Consider the following 23,147-nt stretch of genomic DNA (forward strand, 5'->3'; position numbering starts at 1 on the left):
TACTTTCCTCCTCAAACAAAATCCATCAGAATGACCAAGATCCTGTGTGTACATTCACAGAGTAACAAAAATATCACATTTAACTCATAAAAACTGCACTAACAAGGTTTAGAGCATTAAATAGATTTAGTACATCAAAACGTGCAACTGTATAGTTTACATGAAAATACCAGTTCAAAAGCTCTTCTTACTTCAAATGGCACTAACACGAACAAGAATTTGTACAAGAAAATTACATAAAGAGGAAACATATTTCTTAATAAACGAAAATACTTACACGAGAACAATAGTTGGGGGGGGGGAAATATATATAAATATATATGGCATCTTATGCAGTGAAAACACTGTGATGAACCTCTTATCAAAATAGTAGAGCAAATCTACTACTTAAATGAACATTTAAAAATATACATATGTACAGCAATTAAAACTGTACATCATTAAGAAGTATACAAATATACATCTATTTCACAGCAAGGCAGTTCTGAAGCTTTTTCACAGTACCTTGATCTAATGTACATAGGTCAAAATCAAAGGTTGAACTTGTGACCTGAAACTGACCTGTCTCTTCAATCACATCTACAATACGTTGCAAAAGATTGCCATCCCTGAGGGCCATTATACGTTTTTGTAGTTCAATGAGCTCAGCCAAATATTCTTGGTCAGCATAAAGTGATTTTATCCTTTTTTTTTCCCTGTCATAATTCTGAATTGTTTTAGGTAAACCTTCCGAAAGCAATTCTGTAGGTTTTTCTGTCTTCACTATTTCTTTCTGTTTGTTCTCTATTTTTGACTTAGATTTTAAATTAAGTGAAGTTTCCAAACTGCCATCACCAACATCATCTTTATCTTTAGCTGAATTTATATAAGACGACCCAGATTCACTAGAAAGAGGAGAAAGCACTTCATTTTCCATGGCTTCCATCATAGCTGCAAGAGGTCCATGTGATACACCTGATGGGAGAGAAGAGAGACTGATACTAGAAGAAGGACTACTCTCATGTGCATCCTGCTGTGCCTTACTTTCAATGTCTTCTGTTACATTATTAGCATCTGGTTGTTCAGATGAATCCTGACTAGACAGAATAGATAACTTGGTACTCAGAGAAGAGATTTTTGGAGATTTATTTACATCTTTTAAAGATGATGTAACTCTATGAGACTTAGATTTTGACTTGTCTTTTTCCTTCTTAATAATATTATTATTCACAACTGGTTGCTGTTTTTCTTTTTTGTGTTTCTCTTTTCTTTCTTTCCCTTCTTTTATTTTCACCTTTGCAAGATTTTCATGTTTCTTTTCACCCCCATCAATATTTGAAGAGCTGTTAGCCGAGGATGTTGATGCACTTCTTCGGCGTTTCTTTCCAGAAATTCCATTGGGTGGCTGGGAATGTGAAGGAGATGGACGTTTTATTGCTGCTTTTATTTCTTTTTCAATAATTTTTGGACCTTTAGGATGCTTTACTTCCTTTGTTTCTATCAAATGAGAATCTTTTTCTTTAGTTTTTGGATCCTTATTGAGAGATGGCACATGACTTGTACTGCTACCTGTAGATGATTTGATCGATTTACCACTTCCACTGCCACTACTATTACTACTATTACTCTTCTGGTTGGGTGGATGATTGCTAATACTAACACTTTCCTGAAATAAGAAAATGTGGGTATTTTAGAAATCATTTTTTATAATGGCGGGAAATATATTTCTGTGCATTTAAAAAATCTTTTGTAAGAGATGAAACCTCAACAATTGTTATGAATAAGCACAATGGTGCCTAGTATAACTTACAATTACACTTTGGTCGTCCATGAGGAGGTTGATAAAAATAAAACTGTGGATACTAAGCATATAGAATTTTGAAGGATAGTGTTAGGTTGTTGATGATACTATTCTGTGCATTTAAATAATGAGACAGCTTGACAGTTTTGAGCATTACTGAGCAGCATTGTTGGTGGGATGTGATAAAAAGGAGTTTAAATTATGTAATGGGGAGAGGATTAAGAAATAATAATAAGCTTAGCAACAGATATATATAATGGGAAATTAACAAAAAAAGAAAAGTGCAAATAGTAATAAAGCTAATTATATTTTAAAATGGAAATTCAATGGGAAAGCACTACAATAATTACTGTGGGATGTGTTACAGTTAACATACCAGCACATTTCTTGACACTCCTCCTTGCTTTAGTCATCTGCCCTTGAATTCAAAGTAAAAAGCAACTAACCATTTACAATAACACAAATGAAAAATGAAGCCGGAATAGAAGCCGTCTCCCACTTAACTAGAGAAACTTTTAATTCATGGAGCAGGAAAGAAAACCAAAATCAACTGAAAAAAGGTAACTACTGGTTTTAATTTTTCTCTGCTCTGGAAAGTTCTGCACAGCAATGTTTTATCATTCATTACCACTTTTAATAAGTTTTGCAGAAACTTAAAATGTCACTAAAACTATTAAGTTCCCCACAAAATTCTTCATTACTGAAAATATATTGGAAGAATATCTATACATGCAGCTGATATGGATGGATTAATTTTATTGTTAATATTTTATTTCTAAAAAAATAGTTATATTGATCGTTGCATCAGTATTTGGTGAAAATCTACAGGTCTAGATTGTGAAAGCAAGAGAAATCCCCCCTCTCCCCACCACCACTCATTTCTATCTTTTTTAATCACTGTTCACAAGTTGCATTAGCTTAATCATATTGCAAATGTCATATGTCTTTTGGGCTTCTGGAATATAATGATGATATGCCACACAGCTTTTCTTTAAAGTTGATAAAGGAGCATTCTGCTCTAAAAGCTTATTTTGTGTATATTTTGTTTTATCACTTTTAGTACTTTCATTATTTATCAGTACATGCTATTTCTATCCATATTTTAGCTTTTCATTCTATACTTTTTTTTTTGTTATAGTGTAATTTTTTTTCCAGCATATTATTATCGAGTTCTTCAAATAGGCCTCTGGGGTTAGGCATATTAACAATAAAAATAAATAGTAGTTTACACCAACATAAACCGGTATTACTAATTTAATAAATTACTATTTACAATAAATATACAAAACAAAAACAAAACCATAAAATACAATAAAATATACAGAATTAAAAGTGCTAAAACTGAAGCTTTCGAAGGCTCTGCCTTCTTTCTCAACAGTACGCTTTATTTTTGCAGTGCAATCTTAAATACCTGCAGGTTCACAGCACATGTCACGTGATTCAATAACACGTGCATTGTTCTCATGCGTAACGGAACCGGAAGTAGCTCGGGAGCGCGTCAGGTGGAATCGTTCGTCCCCTCCAAGGATCACTGTCTCAAAGAGGGGATGAATCCGCATACCCCTATCTCTATTAATGTTGCTCCCAATGGAACTAATCCGCAAGCTCTCAAGCCACTTGCGGTCCCAAAAACCTACGTGCCCGGTCGATGATAATAGCTTCGTCCGGGGAGATTTGATGTTGCTTCTCCCAATAATGCTCCGCCATGGCTGATTTCGCATAATCTGCATTCCATATCGCCTTTGTGTGCTCCCCCAGACGATCCTTTAGACGCCGTTATTGGGAAAAGCAACATCAAATCTTCCCGGACAAAGCTATTATCATCAACCAGGTGCATAGGTTTTGGGACCGCAAGTGGCTCAAGAGCTTGTGGATTAGTTTCATTGGGAGCAACATTAATAGAGATAGGGGTATGCGGATTCATGCCCTCTTTGAGACAGTGATCTTTGAAGGGGATGAACGATTCCCACCTGATGTGCTCCCGAGCCACTTCCGATTCCGTTACGCATGAGAACAATGCACGTGTTATTGAATCACGTTACATGTGCCATGAACCTGCAGGTATTTAAGATTGCACTGCAAAAATAAAGCGTACTGTTGAGAAAGAAGGCAGAGCCTTCGAAAGCTTCAGATTTTAGAGCTTTTAATTCTGTATATTTTATTGTATTTTATGGTATTCTTTTTCTTTTTGTTTTATATACTTATTGTAAATAGTAATTTATTGTAAATTAGTAATACCGATTTAATTTTATTAAACTATTAATTTTGTTTTTTGTTTTATTATTTTAACGCAAGGTTGGTGTAAACTACTAAAAATTTATATTATCAAGTTTTGTTTCCCTCATTTCATGATTGTTGCAAGATTTATTTTAGTATATAATAGAAACTTGACTAAAACTAAATTTTTCTGAAATGAAAAAAATAAATAAATAAATAAAATAATAAATAAATAAAAATAAAAATAAATAATAATGATAAATAAAAAAATAATAAAATAAATAAATAAAAAAAATAAAATTTTATTTTATTTAAAATAAAATTTAATCTTGGAAATACATAAAAAGATCAATGACTATCTAAGATCAATATGACTACCTACTATGAGGAAGTCAACAAAGGAACTGAATGCAAAAAATAAATTTTGACATCATATATTTCAGTAATGCTTTTGATACTATTCTACGTGAATGACTTGTATACAAATTGGTAGTGTGGCATTAGGGACAAGTTACAAATATGGTTAAATGGTCAGTTGAATTATAATAGTTGCTTTTATTTTTTTTTAATAACATAAACCAAAAATAATAAATATATAGTTATTTCAATGCTCAATCTACTCTCTTTTGTTTTATGACTTTTAATCTATATTTAATTTTGTATTTTCAACTGCACACATTTTATTTGCACAGTTTCATTTTTATAATAAAGTTTATATTTCTTCAGTTTGTCAGTAGCAGCAATATTTCTTTTATAACATGCTTATCCCTTGTACATTTTAGGAAAAATTAAACAAGGCCTTTTTTTCCAATTTCTTGGATTGCGAAATGGCAGAAAACAATGTTTATTAATGGCCACTGCTCTTCATGGATTAATGTTATTAGTGGAATCCCTCAGCATTCAGTGCTTGCGGCTTTCAATATTTCTAAACAACAACAAAAAAAAAAAAAAAAAAAGTATATCAAGGTTTAATAACTAAGGTTTCGAACGTAAAAAGGTTGGTAAGGTGGCAATGAGACTCATCATGGTAAGGTGGCAATGAGACTCATCATGGTAAGGTGGCAATGAGCATTACTCCAAAGAAAATCAGGGTAAATCAGGCAGTTTAGTAAAAATTGACAATTGAGGTTTAACACTGATAACGGCAAGGTGTTTTTCTTTGGTTAACAATAATACCAAAAATAAAACATTAATTATATGGCACCACACTCAAGGCAGCAGCAGAGAATGAAAAAGATAACTGTAGTCTGACATGAAGTTCTCTGATCAATGCAAACAGGCTGCTAAAATAGCTCACAAGGGTTCTCTCAGTGATATACAAGAATTTTGCTAGCAGGAACAAAGAGGTTATTAATCTAACATGTAAGACAATGGTGAAGCCATATCTGGAATACTACACACATGTTTGGAACTATATACGAGTATTTTTGGAAGGAAGTGCAAGGAAGAGCAACAAGATTAAGGGCACAAAGTATATTCTTTCAAAGAAAGACTGATGTTCTGTAAATGCTGTATGCAGGAAGACCTAGTTGAAGTGTTCAGGCGTTAAATGGACTGGGTACACTAAATACTGATGGCATCCTTACTCTTTCTTGGGGAACGCATGGACGGGAACATTAAATTGGAAACGGATGGTTGCAAAACAGATGTGAAAAAACAGCATCGTAACCCAGTTGGTTGCAATGGTGAGGCTTTTGCAATTATTAATGACCTCACACAGATTGTTCATTTACCTACCAGAATATTGGACAATCCTAACCATAAATACAGCCAATATGCTTGATTTTTTTTCTCACAAACAACTCTTCTAAGTACATGGTCAAAGTAAGTGGTCCTTACAAGAATGCAAAATGGGATGACCTGTGAGATTTATTTTCTTCTTTTCCTTGGTGAGATTACTGTTTCAAAACTTCTGATGTCAACATTTGCTCAGATCGTGTCAGTGAAATTATTCTTGTAGGAATGTAATCCTTTAACCCACATCATCATCAGCCATTTTCAATCCACTGCAGGATGAAGGCCTCTCCAGCAACTTTCCGGTTCCTTCTGTTTTGAGCACTCGCCATCCATTTACTACCCACAAATTCATGAATTTCATCTATCCATCTCTGCCTTTGTCTTCCAGGATTTCTTCTAGCTCCCCTTGGGTACCATTCTGTTATTTTCTTAGTCCATCTGTCATCATGTCTTCGAGCTATGTGTCCTGCCCAAGACCATTTTAGTTTTTTAGTTTTGATAAGAATGTCCTTTACTTGAGTTTGCTGCTTAATCCATGTGTTTCTCTTCTTATCTAACAGTCTGATTCCCAATATAATTCGTTCCATTCTTCGCTGTGTAGTTCTCAGCTTCTCTTCCATTCTTTTGGTGAGTGCCCAAGTTTCACTTCCATAAGTCATGGTGGGGAGTATACATTGGTTCATTATTTTACGTTTCAGACAAACTTGGATATTGCTCTTCAGTATGTGACTATATTTCCTGAATGCTATCCATCCAAAATTTATTCTTCTTTTGACTTTCAGCCATTTATCATTATTACAGCTAATAACTTGTCCCAGATAAGTATATGACTCCACCTTTTCAATTACTGCTCCTTCAATCATTATGTCCCTTTCTGTGGCATACTTGTTTATCATTACTTTTGTTTTAGCCATATTCATCTTTAGTCCAAAATCCTTACTAACTGTGCATAATTGATTAAGATTTTCCTCTAATTCTTTGGGATTGTGGCTTATGACCACAATGTCATCTGCAAATCGTAAATGGTTTAAGTACTCTCCGTTCACATTGACTCCTTTCTGCGACCAGTCTAATCTTCTGAAAGCTTCCTCAAGGGCAGCAGAAAACCGCTTTGGAGATATTGTCTCCTCGTCGAACTCCTTTCTCGATTTTAAATTTCCTACTTTCTTTGTCTAGTCTAATAAAGGAGGTAGCATTCTCATATATTTTCTTCAAAATCATAATATGTGGGGTATCTATGCCTTGTCTTTCCAGTGCCTGAAACATTGCCTTATGCTGTATGGAGTCAAATACCTTTTCATAATCCACAAATGTCAGGGCACAATGGTGTTTTATATTCATTTGCTTTCACCATTAGCTGTGATATTATGTGAAGGTGATCCATAGTTGAGAATCCTGTCCTAAAGCCAGCTTGCTCTTTCAGTCGATTCTCATCAAGTATTCTTTCTAATCTGTTAGTAGATATAATTTCCAATTTCTGATTTATCTCCTTTCTTATGCAGCAAAACTATGATTGCATTATTCCACTGCTTAGGTGTCACACCTTTTCTAATGCACTTTGTGAAGAGCCTTGCCAGTTTTTGTGTTATGTCTCTTCCTCCCAATTTTAACAACTCTACAGTAACTTCATCTTCCCCCGGGGCTTTCTGATTCTTCATTTTCTTCATTGCATGTTCTACCTCATCAGGAAGAATATCGGTTATGTCGTACGTGTTGCTAATTTGCAATCCATCTTCCCCACTGCTGGCATCATTCCCTCGCTCCTTGTATAATTCTCTATAGTAGTCTTCTGCTATTTGAATTATGCCTCCTCTGCTGTTTATAAGTACACCATCGCTATTCTTCAGTTTCAGTATCATTTGTCTTTCTGTATTACTGCTCATGGCTGCTGATTTAAATCCTTTGTTTTCCCTTAATGCTTGTTCTACTTTTCTTTTGTTAAATCTCTTATGTCTTCTCTGAGTCTCTTTCTAATGGCTTTGCACAACTCAGTATACTCAATTTTCTCCTTGTCAGTGTTTATATTGCTCTTCATTTTTTGCTTTCGGTTCATCATAACAAGTGTTTCTTGACTAATTTTTTCTTCTTTTTCCCTATAGGTTTCTTGGGCTTTATCACTTTCAGAAAGTTGTAATATTCCTTGTCAATATCTTGGTCCTGAACAGTCTGCAGAAGCTCAAACTTGTTGTTAAGTTCCAGTACATACTGCCTTTTCTCCTCTTCTGTTATCTCAAAGACCTTTGTATTATTTACTTGAGTCAGTTTTTTCCTTTCCTACATCTATATCAAGTGTACATCTTACCATTCTGTGATCACTTCCAACATTTACCTTATTCAGGACGGTAACATCATTCATAATATATCTGTTGGTGAGGATGAAGTCGATTTCATTAGTTGTTAATCCATTTGGACTCTTTCATGTCCACTTTCTGTTCACCCTTTTCTTGAAAAAAAGTGTTCATTAATAACAATCCTTGAGATTCTGCAAATTCCACAAGTCTTTCGCCTCTTTCATTTCTTTCACGAATTCCAAAATATTCTATAGTTCCCCTTTCTGCACTGTTTTGTCTTTTTCCAACCTTAGCATTGAAGTCCTCCCAAAATAATAGTGTATTTGGTTTTCTGCTCATCTAGAAGACTCTCAATTTCAGTGTACATTTTTTCAACCTCTTCATCATCATGGCTCGATGTTGGTGCATAAATCATTATAACCTTTAGCTTGTACCTCTTAGAAATCTTGAGTATTAGTCTTGACACCCTTGGTATTGTACTTTTGGATTCCAAAATGTTGTTTTTTAAATCTTTATGGACCAGAAACCCAACTCCACCTTCACTCCTTTCACTGTTTCCATTGGTGTACAGCAGATTTCCACTTGATAAACTCATAAGTGATTCATTTCTTCTTCTTGTTTCAGCCAAACCGATGATATTCCAATTCACATTTTCTAATTCCTTTTCCAGCTCTAATATCCTGTCTTCACTGATGAGTGATCTTACACTGAACAGGCCAAGTTCAGTTTCCATTCATGGCAGCCTGGTCATACCCAGAGATTCTTAGCACCCTTTGCTTCCACTCTGATCCTCTCGTTGCCGTAAGAGGGGGAGTGAAAGCCACTGGGGACTGAGGGCCATTTGTTTTGTCGTGCTGTCACATGTTGGATGGTTTGGTCTTTTCCTCTTCAAAGTGACCAGGCGTCTTGAAGAGAACCACTCTACTACATGTTCGTTGCCACCTAAGTGACGTAACAGGGCTTACCACCGAGAAGGTTTGCATGAGTGGATTTTAGGGAGGCCGGCCGACTGGACTTCTCCTAAATCTTCTGTAATAGAAAGATATTGGATCCATCAGTGTTTTAGACTGAGTGTCTGATAACACACAGGATACCTGTTCCCCTCTAAGCCCCTTTAACCCACACTCCCCTTTAAAATCTCATTCTTTATCTAAACCTTGGTTTTCCAATAAATGTACTAAGGCTGTTCAAGAGAAAAATGTTGCATATTGTAATTTGTTTGTTTCCAAATCTTCAGTTTCATTTTCTGCCTACACCAAAGCTCGGAACAATTAGATTTTGAACTAGATTTTGAACAGGCTAAGAGTAGAAAACTTGCTTCTTGCATTAATGGTAGCTGAGCATTCTGGTCTCTTGCTAAAGCTATTTATTGGCTGCCACTTTTGCTCATCTCTGTTCCCACCTATGTCAAAACCAGACGGTTCTGTTGTCACTTTGGCCAAGGATAAAGATGGCCTGCTAGCATTCCATATTTCTTCCAACTCATGTATTAATGATCTTGGTAAAACACCTCCCACCGTTCCCAACACGCTCAATTAAATGCCTCCTGTAGTCTTCCATCAAAAGGATGTCAGAAGGATTTTGATAAATCTTGATGCTAAGAAAGCTCCAGGTCCTGATGGTATTTCTCCACTTGTTCTCAAAACCTGTGCTCCTGAACTTTCTCTGTTCTTTGCCACCTCTTTTCACTTTCTTATTCAAAAGGTGTTTTTCCTTCTGCTTGGAAATTTGCTCCAACCAGTTCCTAAAAAGAGTGAGAAATCCCTCCCCCATCCAATTATCGTCTCATTTCAATTACTTCTACTCCTTCTAAAGTAATAGAGAAATCAATTAATGGCCAACTCTTAAATTATTTAGAAACCTTCTGTCTGATCAATGATCGCCAGTATGGATTCCGTCAGTGTCAATCCACTGGTGATCTTCTGTCTTGTGTTACCCACTTATGGACAAATTCAATGGAAAAGTTTGGTGAAACCCAAGCAGTTGCTCTTGACATCTCATAGGCTTTCAATCGTGTTTGGTATAAAGGTCTTCTAAACACGCTTCCATCTTATGGTTTGCCAACTGTTTTTTGTAATTGATTATCCAGTTTTCTCTCTGATCGCTCACTGAGTGTGATGATAGATGGCTCTCGCTCTCTCTCTCTCTCTCTCTCTCTCTCTCTCTCTCTCTGCCTTCTAACTTCTCCACTAATGCTGGTGTCCCCAAAGGTTCAGTTCTTTCCCCCACGCTTTTCCTCTTGTATAATAATGACCTTTTCTTCCATTGATTGGAAATCCCATCCATAGTTTTGCTAATGGATTGCATTCCACTTTCCAGTTTGATAAAGCTTGCTTTGTCACAGTGGGACAAAAATTCTCCAACAAAGACAACTTAGTTGATTTGAATCCTTCTAAAACTCAGTCCTGTCTTCTATCTCACAAAAAGGGTTCTTCTGCTCCTATGCTTATCTTTGGTGACACTGTGATTTCTAGGCAAAATGATATCTCTTTTGGGGATTACCCTGACTTCTAATCTCACTTGGCACAAGCACATTACAAATATCGCTTCCTCTGCATCTAAAAAACTTGGTTTTCTCTTTCACTCTCGGCATTACTTTTCTTCCAAACAGCTGTTCACTCTGCACAAATTGCAAATCTGCCCTAGTATGGAATATTGTTCCCACATCTGGGGGCGGTGATCCCAACAGCTCTCTAGACTTCTAGATTTCTAGATTCCATTCAGAAGAGGGAAGTTAGTTAATTAATGACTCATCTCTAATAGAGTCTCACCACTCTCTGTCTCATAGACATACTGTTTCTGCTGCATGCCTTTTCTACAGATACATCCATGGGCACTGTTCTTTTGAAATTGCTTCTATAATTTCCACTCTCTCTTTCAAAATTGTTCTAATACGTGGCGCCATCAGCCAACATACATTTACTGTCCAACTTCAAACTCACAGAACCAACTTTTCATCTTCCTCATTTATTCATTCAACTGCCGTTTTCTGGAACAACCTTAATACGTATTTCCTGAAAATTACAGTCTACAGTAGTTCAAGTCTAACGTCAACAAATATTTTATTTCTTGTTGTTGTTGTTATTTCAGTTTTTAGGAGCATTAGCAACTAAGGCGATATTGCTCCGGGGATGTGCGGTGGTCATTTCCTGACTTTCCGCATCCTCCGTATTTGGTGGTCACGGGCTTGAACCCCGGTCTAATCAAGAAGTGTGTACTATGCACTGCTGCTCCTGCCCATCTTGCTACGGAGATGCCTTATTTTGTCTTCTCAACCTTCAACCCATGCATGGTACTAAGTATTAGAGGTTCTGCTACCTCTTGTGTTTGGGGTTTTCATTTAAAAAAAATAAATAAATAAAATAGCACCTTAGGCCATATTGCACTATATATATATATTGTCTATCAATTACACGTGTTCTACGGTTGATGTGCCTGTTTGATATACAAAAAACCCAAGTTTCTAGGCAAAAATTTATACTCTCCTCACCTGAGAGCAACCAACTCAGACACAATGTGAAAAGAGGCTCATAAAAATTTTTTCTCACATCACAGGTGGGATTTTAAGGTTTTTTCCACCCTGTGTGGGGAAGGACAGTGGGTCTACAACTGTGCTATCTGTGGGGACAAATCAGATAAGCCCTTCAAAGTGGAAGAATTATAGAAAGCTCAACAGAAATGCAAGATAAACTAGAAGTACAGTGGACTCCCGCTTTGCGATATTAATCCATTCCAGAGACACCATCGTATTGTGAAAATATCGTAATGTGAACCCAATAACATGGTTAAAGCACATTGTTAAAGAACTTAACTTAAAGTACAACACAAAAAATCACTTCAACTAAAGGATGCAAAAACAAATCATGCGACCAACACGTTTACAAAGGTTGCTATTGGCTGAGAGAAAGGACCACGTGGCCTGGTTGGAGACAATCATAAGCCCATTCCGTCATAAAGTGAAATAAGTAGGCGCCAGTTAACATGATCACTGGTTAGTGAAATCAACCGCTTTAATTTATATATATATATATAAAAAAAAATCAAATCCTTAAAATGCACTACACTTTCATCGTTATCAGGTGTTAAGTTATAAGAACCAATTTTGAATGGCTTTGTGATATTTTTCTAAAACACATTTCTGTAGGTCACTACCATAAAATAATAAAAACAATTTGCACTTTCTGGTTGATTGGTCTTTTCTGTTAATGCCATCTATTATAAACGGGTAGTAAACTTGATCTTTTTGCATTTGCGATAATACCCGATAGCTGAAATTCTGTGGGTTTTTACATCATTATGGTGAAATGCGTTTCCCCTTCCATGAAATCTTCAATCATAAAAAAAAAACAAATTTTCAGAATCTTCTCTTCATTCCTAATTTTTAAGGTTCATAAACTCGTTATTCCATATTTCATTTGCACATATCATGTTAGTTGCAATTTGTGCGTGTAACTGATTGCTTATCTTTTTTACTGTTTTAAATTTTACAACCCCTCTCCCCAAAAAATGTCAGTGAACAGAAATACCATCTAGTTAGTATGTACATATTGATTGCAGTATGTATTAATTAAGTTATGTACGTAAGCATAAATTTATTTTATTTTGCTAACCTGTGAAAAATATTATTCTGATTTTCACGTATCATTTAATTTTGTTAATTGGTAATGTAATCAAGTGTAAATTTGTTATCTTTACTTTTATACCTTGTGGATAATATTCTTCCTAATTTTGCTTATTAGAATCGCCATTTAATAGAATTAAAATTCAATTCGGAAACATGATCACAATGACTGGTGTTTACCACGTGTCGTATAGTGAAAGGTATTTTGTTAGGGAGAGTCCATCGTAAATTGATTTGATTGTACAGTGAACTAATCGTAAAATAGGGGTCCACGGTACTTTGCAATGATATTTACAGTTTAAAGGCTGTGTGAGGCACAGAGTAATAGTAGGGAGTCCAAATACTCTAAATTAAGTGATATAACAATCTCAGAAAACTTATTGGAAAACTAGGGTAAGGGAAGGTAGAGCTACAAGAATAGAGTATACAGTGTGTTACACCTCATGGTGGAAAAAATTGTGTGAATGTAGCTAAGTAGTATGGAATTAGTGATAGTGAAATTACAGGACTGTTTATTAGAAAAAGTCCAAAGTCAAGTTAACCAGTAGTGTTGGGGGGGGGGAAATGTCAGAGTGTTTGCTATTAAGATTAATTACGATATATACTAGACTCAGGGAAAGGTTCCTTTGGACTGGAGAAGTGATAACATATTACTAATACATAAAGATAGTTCACAAGTGTGAGGAGAGCAGCTAAAGAGCAGGTAGTGTAGGTAGGCAGGCTTAGCAAAAAAAAAAAAAAAAAAAAGTTATTCTGTATGTAATATCGATACTTAATTGCAGAGAAAATATTGATTTGAGTGTTCTATTAATTATATTAATTACCGCACCTGTATTAAATTGTCTATAAGTGAATAATACCTTGTTTTTTTGCACGTGTTGTCGCTAAGAATATATATGCTATTTTTATTAAACAATGTTCGAATGCTTAACATATGTAACAAATACAAATGAGTGAGTGGGTGGATAAGAAGGCTTGCAAAAATGCAACCCAGTAATGAGAAAAAAGAAACATAGTAGCTAAAAAGTATAATAATAAAAAAAAGAGGGATTGATAAATATATGTACTTAAACTAGCTAGAGAGAGCGATCATGAAAGCTTCTGCATTATCGCCAGAGTAGCTGTACTAAAAGACAGATAAAAATATAACAAGATAGTTAAATAAGTTAATTCTAGGAATTCCACGGAAAGAATATTTTGTAAAAATATTCTTTCCACGGTCTAATGATTAAATTTATTGAATGCTCAAAAAATTTGGAATTCAAAAGAAAAAAACTTTTTTTTTCTTCTCTCTCTTTCTCTTTTTCAAACTGTAGGAGATCTCTACTTGTGCAACTGATAATACAAGAAAATAAGTTTAAATAAGATAAGCTCATTTGAAATCACGCTTAAGCACAGCATGTCTAAAGATAGAAATATGATAATCAGGATATCATGTGTATCAAAGAGATTAATTGAGAATGCATTGTAAAATTTTAGAATTTTGCATTTTACATGCATTGTAAAATTTTAGAATTTTACAATGAATGTAATATTGTTACACTGTTAGTGAGAAATGCATAACTGAGATCACTGAATGAAAAAGGATATTTACAAAAAATTAATCTTTTTATAGAATCCAATGTATAATTAATACCTGACAACAGTATAAACTATACATTGATATATTTCATATATAGGTGTCCAGGTATAAATTTTATATGAACTATATAATTCAACATATATGCAGTACATTACATTTCAAGTGCATTAGAATAGTAATACTTCATGATTTTCACCAACACATGCGCGCACACACAACGATTTTTATATGTCAACTGAAAACATTTGTGCTTCAGCTGAAATATATGGTATATGGATAGGCTATGCAATATGTATGAATAAACAAAATAACGGTCAGATTTCTATTTGCCCAATTTTAATTAAATTTGGGATGCTCAACAAATATTTCTAAAAGAACCAAATATATATATAAAAAAAAATCATGAAATACAAATGGACAAAGAAATAAAAATTGCCAGATTTCTACTGGCCTGATTTTAGTGAAATGTGGGGTGGCTCAATAAATCTTTCCAACAGCTAAATTTAAATTTCATGAAAATCCATTCACTGGTAACTAAGGTGTTAAATGCAGGTGGGTGGACAAAAATAATAATTGCTGGATTTCACTTGGTCTGATTTTAATGAAATTTAGGATGGCTCAACAAACTGTTTGAAAAGGGTCACTAAACATAAAATTTTATGAAATCCCATATACTAGGAGTCGAGCTATTACATGTTGATGGATGAAGCATGGTGAAGACAACAGACATTTTAGGTTTGGATGATCTTGGATGTGGTCAGAGCTGCTTTATGCCAGCTCTGAGCACATCCAAGATCATTACATTGCATGAGCTTCAGCCTTATCAGTCGAAGCACATGTAATGTAGGCATTACAGTACCTGTCTGTATTACTGAAGCAGTTGTATATTTCTACCGAGAGGCAAATCATAAACATTTTTCTGCAACCAGCTCAGCCAGTCAAGAATATTTGAATCGGTTCATGCAATTGGGAGATAACAGATTTAAAATTACATGTACGAGTAAAATCTTTTTCTTGTCATTGGCCATTCTCCTTAAGTTGCAGAAGTCCTCGTTGGTCATCAAATTTTCGCATTTCTTTGCAATCGCGCTGAGTGGGTTGAGTGTGGCGAGCTTTAGATCCTCATTCATCTCGCTGTTTGGATGATTTTAAAAGTTTATAAAGGGGTCTTGTTGCAGTCACATTACAAGGCTATGCAGCTCATTACCGCATGCTATGTCAGGGCCAACGTCATCGTCGTCTTGACACATTGTCTTACATATTTCAATTGTTCTGCGAATGTCCAAGTCTGATTCATACAATTTATGATCTAGTATGAGCTGTCGTCATAGATCTTGACATATTTCATTTCTGACAGAAACTCTGTTTTCTCATTGTGAAATGGAATGTGCAGTATTACCATCTCGCGCTTGTACTCGTTGAGATCCTGAGCCAAGTCAGTTTCGATGCATATTATGCATGGATACTGTCGTTTCTTGCAGATCTGATAGGGCTGCATGTGTAATTTGCGACAAAGCATAACAGAGTAACATGATAGCATGACTGTAACAATACAAATACCTGTATTGCTGCAATCATACTATTCAACAAATGGCTACAATCAAATGGGTAATTAGGCTATTGGCCTAACCTCTTCCAAACGTTCATTCGGTAGAACAGTGTTTCCCAAACTTTTTTAGTCACAGAACACTTTTCTTCTCACAATATATTTACGGAACACAAGTTTAGCGGGAGCCAAAGAACTGTTTGCTAATATTTTATTAGATACGACACACTGTGCATCAGGAGCATCTTCATTTCCAACACATGTAAAGACAAAATTCAAATAACTGTCATCATACTTTTGTTTTGGTCTTTTATTAGTTAGTTCCTGTTTTTTCACTTTGGATTTTTGGGGAACAAAAGGCTGCAATTGTTCATCCTCACTTTGAAGTGTGACAATATTGTGTTCATTTTCATCAACCACAGTTGGAATACTAGAAGTACTTGCTTCTCGTATTAAAGTTCCTTTTTTTCACCAACAAATCCATGGTCATTTATTTTAATAATAGTATTTCTAAATACTCATAATTATCAAAAAAAAATTTAGACAAGGAAGTGAGTTTAGTTATGATATCAGTTTGCTTCCCCCTCTCCTTCAATCCATGTACTCCAGGCTAAATCGCATACAAATGGCATATTAGATCACTGCATTGCTACTTTTTCATAGATGTCATTACCTCTATGCATACTTCTCTATGCAAAATAGTTAGGTATGCATAGAGGTAATGACAAATAGTGAAGTATACTTCTCACCAAAATAGTGTTCCGCGGTCTATTTGATTATTACTCTATGCCAGTATATTAATAACCACAAAAAATAATAATAAAATAAATTTTAAAATTAATGATACAAAAGTGGTGTATGCTACAAATATGCAAAATTTATTTATTTTATTTTTTAAATTATTAATTACAATTTTTCACGCAACACTTGTTCACATTTCATGGAACACAGTTTGGGAAATGCTGCAGTAGAGTATGGCATCAATCGAAGGAAGTGCAATGTTGAGTCCGTTTGTTGTGACATAAGCACTGGGAAAGGAAAAATGATAGTAGGAGTGTGCTATAGGCCTAATGCCTTTGATGTGTACAATGAACAATTGTGCAGAAAAATAGAGTGAGTCAGAAATCAGAATGTCTTGTAATGAGAGATTTTAACTTTCCAGATATTGACTGGAACTTATGGATTGGTCACTTGCAAGCTAGCAAGACTTTTGTAGATTTATTGGAGGATTGTTTTCTACATGTTCGAGGGGGCAACCAGATGGAGTCATACGCTTGATCTGATTATCAGCAGTGATTATTCAGGCATTAACAATTTGCAGATAAAGGAACCACTAGGAGACAGTGATCACAGTGTACTGATGTGGGATTTACTTGCAGCTGTGACTACCTTCAAGGGTAAACGGAAGGGTTTTTGTCTTCGTAAAGATGACTACAGTGGTCTCATACAGTTTTTAAATTCTATACGGTGGGACCAACTGATGATGTTACCAATAGTGAATTCAAAATGGGAAGCATTCAAAGAATTGGAAGCTACTAGGCTTTTCATACCAACTAAGAAATACTGTTCAAGATTTAGACTAAATGAATGTCACATGAACTAATGAAACTTGTGGCAGAGAAGAAAAATGTGTGGGATGAATTAAAATTATGAGGCGATACAGAAGCTTATGGTAGATATAAGCTAGTCTGTAATCAAGTCACAAAGGAAGTTCAGCAAGTGAAGGCTGATTACGAGAAATCCTTGGAAAAGGATGCAAAGAAAAACAACAAAGACTTCTTTACTTTGAATCAGACTGGTCCACTTGATATTGATGATTCGACTGTTGATGATCCTTCTCAGATAGCTGATAAACTGAATGAGTATTTTGCATCTGCATTCGTACATGAGAAATTCTGTAAGGAAGGAGAGGACAGAAGTTTACTAAACTCTAAATGCTACTAAAGCTAAACGATTTTGTAATAATGGAGAGCAAAGTGGAGAAGAAATTACTGAAGTTAAACATAAAAAAGGCACCTGGGATGGATGAAATCTATCCAGTTATATTGAAGGAGGCAGCGAGGGAAGTAAGCAAACACTTAACCCTAATTATGAGAGCATCCCATCCTTAGATTCAGGGGGAGGACCCCATGGACTGGAGATTTGCAAAAATATTAACAATTCAGAAAGGGAGTTCAAAGGGTTACAAATAATTATAGACTTGTTAGTTTAACTACTATTCCGGCAAAATAATGGAGTCAATGGTTAGAGAAGCATTGCAGGATCATCTTGACAAGACTGCAGTAATAGTTCGGACACAGCATGGGTTTGTTAAGGGGAGGTCTTGTCTGACCAATTTGATTGGATACTACGATGTGGTCACAAAGGAACTGGATGCAAAACATAATTTCGATATCATATACAGCAGACTCTCGATTTATCAGGATGAGATTAACACGGATTTATCAGGGACAGATCAAGACACCAAATAATAAAATAAAAATTTAAAAAAAAACGAGAAAAGAGATGTTTAGTTTGTTTCTGTGTGTTGCGTCGATTGTTGTATTCTGTTGAACCCAAAAAGTCAAAATTTTGTTTTGTTATGTCAGGGATGTTAAAATTTTTTTTTTATAGTAAAAAAAAATTTTTTTTTTGTTTAGAAATCGCAAAAATGATGGGTAAACACAAACGAGTTGCACTTTCAGTTAAACAAAAACTTGAAATTATTCAAAAGTTTGAAAATGGTGCAACTGTTAAATCTTTAATGAACCATTATAATGTTTGTGACCAAACCGTACTCAACATTGTAAAAAATAAAGGGAAGCATCATATTGGACACGCGAGTAGTGCGTGGCAAGTTTTTTCATTTTTTATTTATTGCCATATTTTGTACGTAGATTGCTGAACATTTTTCGATACAGTAAGTCCCCAACTTACACAACTTCGGACTTATGTAAATTTTTTTTCACTCAATTTTTTTTTTAGGATTATAAAATTTACAACAATCAAACAAAAATAATAATAATAATAAGCAATCAATAACGATGATCATCGCACGCACAAATTGCACAAGAGAGATACGGAGTAACAAGCAAAAAAACAGGAAAGAAGAGAAGAGAAGATTCTTAAAATTTATTTATGTTTTTTTTTTTTTTATATCGGTTTGGATCAGAAAAAATTAAAATAATAAGGATGTATGAAAATGGTCAAACATTAACAAGTATCGTGTCGAATTCAGATTTGTCAATAATCATATAGTAGCAATATGTTATTAGTGATTCCCAAGTTACGTAAAAACTCGACTTACGTAAGAAGTCCTGGAACGTATCTCTTACACATGTCAGGGACTTCTGTATTTTTTGATTAATCGGAAAATCAATTATCCGTTTTTTTTTTTTTTTTTTTTTATCATCTATCATGGAAAATTGAGTCTACTGTACTTGGATTTCAGGAAAGCTTTTGATACTATTGCACATGGAAGACTGCTGTACAAATTGGAGCAACATGGCATGAAGGGCAAGTTGCTATAATGGATAAAGGGATGGTTCATTGGGAAACGACAGAGAGTGGTAATAAATGGACACTGCTCTTTGTGGACTAATGTTATTAGTGGAGTCCCCCAGAATTCGGTGCTGGGCCCATTGTTGTTTTGTGTATTCATCAATGATATCGATGCAGGTATATCAGGCTTAATGTCCAAGTTTGCAGATGATACAAAGGTTGGCAGGGTTGTTAATAACAGCAAAGACAGTATGCTACTGCAACAGGATCTAGAAAAGTTAGGCAGATGGGCTGAGACGTGGCAACTAAAGTTTAACATTGACAAATGCAAAGTACTGCATATGGGTAGCAGTAACCCAAGAGAAACGTACCAACTGGGTAGTACTACACTCAGGGAAGTGGAGAATGAAAAAGACCTGGGGATAATTCTGCAGTCAGATACGAAATTCTCTGAGCAGTGCAGACAGGGACTGCCAGAGCAGGTCGTGGAGTCTTGTCAATGAAATATAGGAATTTTGCTAACAGAGATAAGGAGGTGATTATCCCCTTGTATAAGGCAATGGTAAGGCCCCACCTTGAGTATTGCAACAGGTCTGGAGGCCTCATTTTAGGAAGGATGTAGGGTTGTTAGAACGAATACAAAGAAGGGCAACGAGATTGGTGAGAGGAACAAAGGGGATGCTCTTACCAAAAAAGGCTTAAGTTCTGCAAGTTGCAGCAACTGGAGATTAGGCATCTGCGAGTGATCTGATTGGGGTGTATAAGGCCTTGAATGGTTTGAGCATTCTCAATGCTGAGGGATTCTTCCGCTTGTTCAGATTAGTAACCTGAGGGGACATAGATTCGAATTGAGGAAAGACAGTTGCAGAATAGATGTGTGGAAGTTTGCCTTTAGCCAACAGGTAGTTGATTGGTGGAACAGACTTCCATCTGTTGTTGTTGAATTTTATAGCTTATATAAATTCAAGGCAGAACTAGACAAACATTTATTCTCACCCGGAATCTGGCAGTCCACAATCAACCCAACCAACTCCCCACTTACTGCAGTTCTACTGGGCAATTTAACATACTTATTACTATCACCACCAACGATCTGAGGTCCCAGATCATTGACTGGGCCACTATCCCCGAATGGACGCCAAGTGATCATAGGGTCATCCTATTTCATGTCGTTCCTGCCAGTTCAGTCCATCCCTCTTATTCCAGAATGCCTGACTTTGTCCACTTCTCCACAAAATCAATTGACTGGGCAGCCTTTGATGGATCAACTGAGCACAAGTTCCCATTTTCCATGCTGGACTATCTTGACACTGGTTTGGCTACTGAACTATGTGATCTCATTCAGCAATCCTTAACTAAAGCCTCATACATATCAGCCAGGAAGAAGACATTCACTCGCAGGGCTTGCTCTTGGTGGACAGTGGAACTCATTAAACTGCATAAAGATATCCATCATGCCTGGAAACAGTACTAGTGGCATCATGGATGGCCTTCTCCATATATTGCATGACTCTATAATGCTGGACATCACTAAAAAGAATCAGTACACAAAAGCAATAGCAAGCAGGAAAAAAGAAAAATGGACCAACTTTGTTAAGGACTCTGGCAATGCGAATCCCTGGGGCTCCTCTACAAAATTACTAGGGAGAAGACCATTACCTCAGACATCTTGGGGTCTATGGTCGTAGCAACAAATGAGTCAACCAACTGGCTTGACTCTGTCAATCTCATTCTGGTTAATCTTTTCCCAGTTGATGACCCATTGGAAGATCTTCCCAAACATGCTGATCTTCGAGCACAAAATGCTAACTTCTACTCTCAGTCCTCAGATGACTCCTTTACAATGCAGGGTTGAAGTTCTGTCTTGTAGGGGCAGTCAACAAGAATGTGTTTAACAGTCAGATTTATACTGAAAAAAATTAATCCCAGGAAATGTCCGGGCATGGACCTTATTAAATGTCTTCATCCTCGGGTTTTATAAATTAAGGCATCACATCTTTTGCTTCTGTTCAACAAGCATCTACGAGCTATTCCCTAAGTGTTGGAAAGAGGCACTGCTCCGGCTCATGCGCCTCCGTAGCCAGGTGGGAAGGAGCAGCAGTGCGTAGCACACGCTTCTTGATTAGACCGGGGTTCGAGCCCGTCACCACCAAATACGGAGGATGCGGAAAGGTCAGGGAATGACCACCGCATATTCCCGGAGCAATATGGCCTTAGTTGCCAATGTTCCTAAAAAAAACCAAATAACAAACAATAAATAAAATAACAGCTCCGGCTCATTAAAAAACCAAATAAGCCCTTAATCGAACCACGGTCCTTCAGACCTATTGCACTATTGGCAAACCTTGGAAAAATATTAGAGTGGCTAATGGCCCTCAGAGTTACCACTTTGTTCCTTTCACAGGATTTAATTTCCCCATCCAAGTATGGCTTCACACTGGGTCGCTCCTGTGAGGAGGCCCTCTTTGATCTGGTCCTGCACATGAAGAACTCTACCTCCAAATGCAAACTAGCTATTTTCATCGACTTTGAGGGAGCCTTTGACATTGCTCGGTGGGAAAGTGCCACCAGATGCCCTTCCAATTTGTACAAGCTGTTCCAGAACTACTTTTCAGAGAGCTCCGTAGTAGTAAAATCAAAATTTCTTCGGCTCAAAAGGCCTGTCTACCGTGGTTCTCCTCAGGGCTCAGTTGTGGGACCGCTTGTCTGGAACATGGTTCTCCAAAATTGGCTTGGTAACTCCTCTGACAACACAAAAATTGTAGCATTTGCAGACAATCTCACCATCATCGTGTCTGGAAACACACTTTGCTCTGGAAGCTAATGCTCACGTTTTGTCCAATCTCTCTATTTGGACTAGGTTAAACAAGCTCCACATAAATCCAGCTAAATCCAAAATGATGATCTTCGAGAACAAACTTGAACTGCAGAGACCCTCACACAAGTCAAGATCTCGGGTGTGCAACTGTCCTTAGTTACAAAGGCAAGAGTCTTAGGGGTCACCACTGACCACAAACTCTGCTTCTTCCCACACCTCCAACACCTCAGCACCAAAGTTAAAGATTTTTCTGCCTCCATTCTCAGAGCTCCCGAAGTGATTGGGGTTTGTCCAAGAGAACGCTATCGCTATACCACAAAGCAGTATTGCTGCCCATCGTCACTTATGCTACCGGTGTGTGGTTCCACTGTGCAGTTATTATAAAAATGAGAAACAAAAACTCAACTCCATTCAAAGAGGATTGATCCTGGCCACCAACCGAATCTTCAGGACCGTCTTCACAGCAGCTATTCAGGTAATTGCAGGAAATCTCCCGCTCAATTTGTTTAGTTTTTCGCAGGGTCTTGCTTCAGAATCAAAAAGAAAATACCAACCTGAATTCTGGATATTGAGCTTAATCTCACTGCAGATGTAAAGCGTGAAAAACACAGTTACAACGAACTGGTCAACATCTGGAAAATCAGGTGAAATACATCGCCACAAGACACAGTTGTTCTTGTTGTTATGGGGATTTGATGCCGTAACAGCTGGTATGGCTATAATGCGCCTATTCATTTACAATATAAGGAAATGAAAAATTTTTGTAAAATCAGAAATGATTAAAAAGCTCAGTTTGCTTGAGGTAGCTGAAAAATTATGGAAATATTTTCCTCTAAACTTATTGAGTTTATCAACTTCAACCCTGCTATTACCAGTGATAGCAGGGTTGAAGTTCTGTCTTGTAGGGGCAGTCAATGAGAATGTGTTTAACAGTCAGATTTATATAACAATGTAGACACTGGTAGATCATCTCCTGTGAGTAAATAAAGATGGGTATGACTGATTCTTGCCCTTGAAAGGACTACTTCTTCTCGTCTTGATCTATGGACACTAGAGCACCCAATTTTCGGATCTT

At 36.2% G+C, this 23,147-nt stretch overlaps 1 protein-coding gene across 1 annotated transcript in view; it reads right to left on the reverse strand.

The window, feature by feature from the left end:
- Positions 1-300: 300 nt before the first annotated feature.
- Positions 301-23,147, reverse strand: part of ear (ENL/AF9-related super elongation complex transcription factor) — a 350,302-nt gene continuing 327,455 nt past the window's right edge. Inside the window, exon 6 of the mRNA XM_090371721.1 lies at positions 301-1,645. Coding sequence (XP_090227847.1) covers positions 464-1,645 — 1,182 coding nt within the window. The 3' untranslated portion in view covers positions 301-463. The remainder of the gene's footprint in view (positions 1,646-23,147) is intronic.

Source organism: Mastigoproctus giganteus, chromosome 4 (assembly GCF_048544385.1).
Source record: "Mastigoproctus giganteus isolate SK-2022 chromosome 4, ASM4854438v1, whole genome shotgun sequence".
Lineage (NCBI taxonomy): Eukaryota > Metazoa > Arthropoda > Arachnida > Uropygi > Thelyphonidae > Mastigoproctus > Mastigoproctus giganteus.